We start from the raw sequence: 5,000 nt of genomic DNA, 5'->3' as shown, positions 1-5,000 counted from the left end.
CGTCTATTAGCTGGGAATATTGACCAAGCCATTATGCTCTCTGGGATAAAGAGTAGAAGTGTACATTTTGTTAATATTGTAATGCATTTAGTGGGTATGTTGGTGCTGGTGGTTCAGAGGGTGTTGCTGGTGCTAGTGGGCGGTGCTGATTATCCTGGTGCTAGTGGGTGGTGCTGATTGCCCTGGTGCTGGTGCTAGTGAGTGGTGCTGATTGTCCTGGTGCTGGTGCTAGTAGGTGGTGCTGATTGTCCTGGTGCTAGTAGGTGGTGCTGATTGTCCTGGTGCTGGTGCTAATGAGTGGTGCTGATTCTCCTGGTGGTAGTGGGTGGTGTTGATTCTCCTGGTGCTGATGGTGCAGATGCTAGTGAGTGGTGCTCATTCTCCTGGTGCAGGTGCTAGTGGATGGTGCTGATTCTCTTGGTGTTAGTGCTAGTGAGTGGTGCTCATTCTCCTGGTGCTGGTGCAGGTGCTAGTGGATGGTGCTGATTCTCTTGATGCTGGTGCTAGTGAGTGGTGCTCATTCTCCTGGTGCTGATGGTGCTGGTGCTAGTGGGTGGTGCGAGTTTCTCCTGGTGCTGGTGCTAGTGGGTGGTGCGAGTTTCTCCTGGTGCTGGTGCTAGTGGGTGGTGCGAGTTTCTCCTGGTGCTGGCGCTAGTGGGTGGTGCGAGTTTCTCCTGGTGCTGGTGCTAGTGAATGGTGCTGATTATCCCGGTGCTAGTTGATGGCGCTAATTCTCCTGGTGCTGATGGTGCTGGTGCTAGTGGGTGGTGCGAGTTTCTCCTGGTGCTGGTGCTAGTGAATGGTGCTGATTATCCCGGTGCTAGTTGATGGCGCTAATTCTCCTGGTGCTGATGGTGCTGGTGCTAGTGGGTGGTGCGAGTTTCTCCTCGTGCTGGTGCTAGTGGGTGTTGATTCTCCTGGTGCTGGAGCTAGTAGGTAGTGCTGAGTCTCCTGGTGCTGATGCTAGTGAGTGGTGCTGATTCTCCTGGTGCTGATGCTAGTGGGTGGTGCTGATTCTCCTGGTGCTGGTGCTAGTAGGTGGTGCTGATTCTCCTGGTGCTGATGCTAGTGAGTGGTGCTTATTCTCTTGGTGCAGGTGCTAGTGGGTGGTGCTGATTCTCCTGATGCTAGTATAGCTAGTGACGAAGCTGGTGCTGCTGCTGATGGTGCCGATGCTGGTGGTGCTGTTGCTGCAGTTGGTGTTGGTGCTGGTGGTGATGCTACTGGTAGGGATATTATTATTATTATTATTATTATTATTATTATTATTATTATTATTATTATTATTATGACTTTTATTATTATTATTATAAATATTTATAAATTATGATTACCGTCAGAGAGAGTGAGAGGAAGAGTTTGCAGAGTGAGAGAAGGAGAGAGGAGAACCATGTCAATCCTAACTCAGTGAGATCAAACAGATAGAAGGTAGCAGCATCCGACTCAACCAACCAAAGAAGCATCCCTCTCTTTTTTCTGGCCCTCCAAGGGAAGAATCCATCTTTCTTCTGACCCTCCTAGGGAAGAATCTATCCTTCTTCTGGCCCTCCTAACGAAGATTAATGTATTTTCTGGCCCTCCAAGGGAAGAATCCATCTTTCTTCTGGCCCTCCTAGGGAAGAATCTATCCTTCTTCTGGCCCTCCTAGGGAAGATTAATGTTTTTTTCTGGCCCTCCAAGGAGAGAATCCATCTTTATTCTGGCCTTCCTAGGGAAGAATCCATCTGTCTTCTGGCCTTCCTAGGGAAGAATCCATCTTTCTTCTGGCCCTCCTAGGGAAGAATAATGTTTTTTTCTGGCCCTCCTAGGAAAGAATCCATCTTTTTTTTCTGGCGTTCTTAGGGAAGAATCCATCGTTCTTCTGGTCCGTCTTGGAAAGCATCTACTTTTTCTAGGTCATGGTTAGGAAAACATCCTAGGACAACACCTGTCTTTCTCAGGCCCTCCTAGGAAAACACCTGTTTTTCTGAGGCCCTCCTAGGACAACACCTGTCTTTCTCAGGCCCTCCTAGGAAAACACCTGTTTTTCTGAGGCCCTCCTAGGACAACACCTGTCTTTCTCAGGCCCTCCTAGGAAAACACCTGTCTTCTTAGGCCCTCCTAGGACAACACCTGTCTTTCTCAGGCCCTCCTGGGAAAAGTTCTATATCAAATACTCGATAGAATCCTACGGCTTGAAACACAAATATAATCTGTGTCTTTAGAGAAAGGACGAAGATATTTGTATAAATGCCGTGATACTGTGCAATCATGCTGTGGCATCATGCTGTGACATCATGCTGCGACATCATGCTGTATTACAAAAAAAGTAATTTTTAAAAGATAGCAAGATTTACTCCTTTTGTAATAAAGAGTTCGGGATACATAAATACACACATTAAAATAAATTAATCTTTAATCAACTATCTTTGGTCTAGAGGTATTTGAACTATGATATATAATATGTACATGTTACTATAATAAATTATAAATAGCATTTTATTAAAATAATAAATAATAATTCGTGACCCTACACAGGGTACAACTTTCTTGACACTACTGTGTCACTATATATATATATATATCTCTATGCTAAAATAATAAATTAAGTAACATTTAAAATAATATATTACAGTCAACTGTTTCTCACGACACTTATCCGGTCGAGGCCAGTCACATGACACTATTCAGTGTACACTACAACCAGGCCATCTTCAGTGTCCCACGACACCCTTTTCATCTCAGTGTCCCACGACACCCTTTTCATCTCAGTGTTCCACTACGGTCCTGTGCATATCTCAGTGTTCCACTCCATCATACGTTCCTAAGTGTCACACTACGGTCCTGGCCCAGTTCAGTGTAACACTCCAACCTTTTCTTCATGTAATGTCCCACTAAACAGCATCTGATGATTCCAGCCCACAGTTGATCAGCGTAGACGGTGAGTCCACAGACATCACCAGTAGTCCAGTAAATCCTCTCCAAAGCCGGTTGACACACCGCTAGCCGAGCACCATGCTGCAAGCTCACTGAATGCGGCCGTCAAGTAACTGAGGCCAACAGACTCAGTGAGCTGCGGTGAGCGGTTCTTCTAACCCCAGTAGATAGGTACGATTAGGTGGTCAGGTACCTACTACGTAGATGTGTACCCTGAGGAGTTCAGGTACTTAATGTTGCTAAAGCCAGTAGACGTGTACCCTTAGGTGTTCAGGTACCTACTGCTTAGGTGCGTACCCTGAGGCGCTCAGGTACATACTGTTACTAAAGCCAGTAGACTGTACCCTTAGGTGGTCAGGTACCTACTGCTTAGATGCGCACCGTGAGGCACTCAGGAACTTACTGCTCTAAGGCCGGCTCAGCAGTCCCCACATTGGGTTTGATGACGTACCCAGTGGTACTGCCGGCCGGCAGGTTAACTATTTAACCGCTAGTTTGGCAGGGGGCCGCAACATGCTGTGACATCTTGCTGTGACATCATGCTGCGACATCATGCTGTGGCATCATGCTGATTTCTTCATGCTGTGGCATTATGGCATGACATCATGCTGTGAAGAAAACAGAGTGGAAAGCAGAGAAGAAAACAGACACAAAGGGAAAAATCAGACAGAAAATTAGGGGAAAAAATCAAGCAATTAGAAGAGTGTAAAAACAGGAAAAAATTCAAAAGAAAAACAGAGAGAAAATGGTAAATTAAAGAAGGAAAGCAAAAAGCAAAATAGGAAGAAAGCTGGAAGGAAAGGCTAGAAAAATAGGGACAGCGGACAGTAAAACAGAGAAAAAGATAAGGAGGGAGAAAGAGAGAGCGAGAGAGACAGAGAGAGAGAGAGAGAGGGGAGTGAAATAGAGATTATAAAAAAGAAAACAGTAATGGGACAGTTAAATAATAATAATAATAGTCATTATTATTATTATTATTATTATTATTATTCTTATTCTAGAAGTACATATACAAGGTATACATACCATAGCTGATATCAATGACATACTACTATACAGAAAGCCCTGTACCGGGGATCGAACCACGGGCCTCACTATGTGAGGTGAGTGCGCTAGCAATCGAACTACGGGAGACCCAAGGTGAAAATGTTAATAATAATCTACCTTAACGAGTAGACAGCCACAGTCAGGAGGAGGAGGTCATCAGTCACCCTGTCCACTGTCATGTGGTCAGTCTCAGCTGCCCGGTAGGAGATGATACACTCATGCTTACACATACACACACACACACACACACACACACACACACACACACACACACACACACACACACACACACACACACACACACACACACACACACACACACACACACACACACACACACACACACACACACACACACACACACACACACAAACACACACATACACACACACACACACACACACACACACACACACACACACACACACACACACACACACACACACACACACACACACACACTGAGGTGTAGTTTAACAGCCATTTATTTTCGTGGGTAAATATATCTTAAATTACATCATGGGTGGGAAAATACTGATGATCTCGGGTGAGAGAGACGAGGCAGGCAGGGAGGGAGAGAGGGAGAGAAAGAGAGAGAGAGAGAGAGAGAGAGAGAGAGAGAGAGAGAGAGAGAGAGAGAGAGAGAGAGAGAGAGAGAGAGAGAGAGAGAGAGAGAGAGAGAAAGAGACGATATCACTCCATTTAGAAGTAGTTGATATGTCTCCCAAGACATCCTCTTATCCACCTCTCCTCAGCTGTATACATTTTCCCATGTTAAGTTTCAACTGAGTCGTCTGAGCAGTTTCAGAAATATTTTTTTCCCCTTGTTATTAAGAGATAAAGACAAAACAACAGATGAGATGGTAGAAGTAGATGAGATGAAAGGTTTTGGTGCATAGTAATAGCTGTGTCTACTAGGGCTTCTACTTATAGTTACCACCAACTCTGCTGTAACTAGCACGATCACCTACTTCCACCGCTAGTATTATTAACTTAGCTGCCTCTTTGTCGACTGGTCACCGTAATACAGTTATTGA

At 45.0% G+C, this 5,000-nt stretch overlaps 1 protein-coding gene across 1 annotated transcript in view; it reads left to right on the top strand.

Moving 5' to 3' along the window:
* Positions 1–5,000, top strand: part of LOC128690467 (carbonic anhydrase-related protein 10) — a gene marked incomplete at its 3' end in the record, with an annotated part of 210,013 nt that overhangs the window by 2,173 nt on the left and 202,840 nt on the right. The window contains exon 2 of the mRNA XM_070080172.1: positions 1,097–1,195. Coding sequence (XP_069936273.1) covers positions 1,097–1,195 — 99 coding nt within the window. The remainder of the gene's footprint in view (positions 1–1,096; positions 1,196–5,000) is intronic.

Source organism: Cherax quadricarinatus, unplaced genomic scaffold (assembly GCF_038502225.1).
Source record: "Cherax quadricarinatus isolate ZL_2023a unplaced genomic scaffold, ASM3850222v1 Contig190, whole genome shotgun sequence".
NCBI lineage: Eukaryota > Metazoa > Arthropoda > Malacostraca > Decapoda > Parastacidae > Cherax > Cherax quadricarinatus.
The sequence above is the reverse complement of the archived record's forward strand: the minus strand, read 5'-3'. Positions and strand labels throughout refer to the sequence as shown.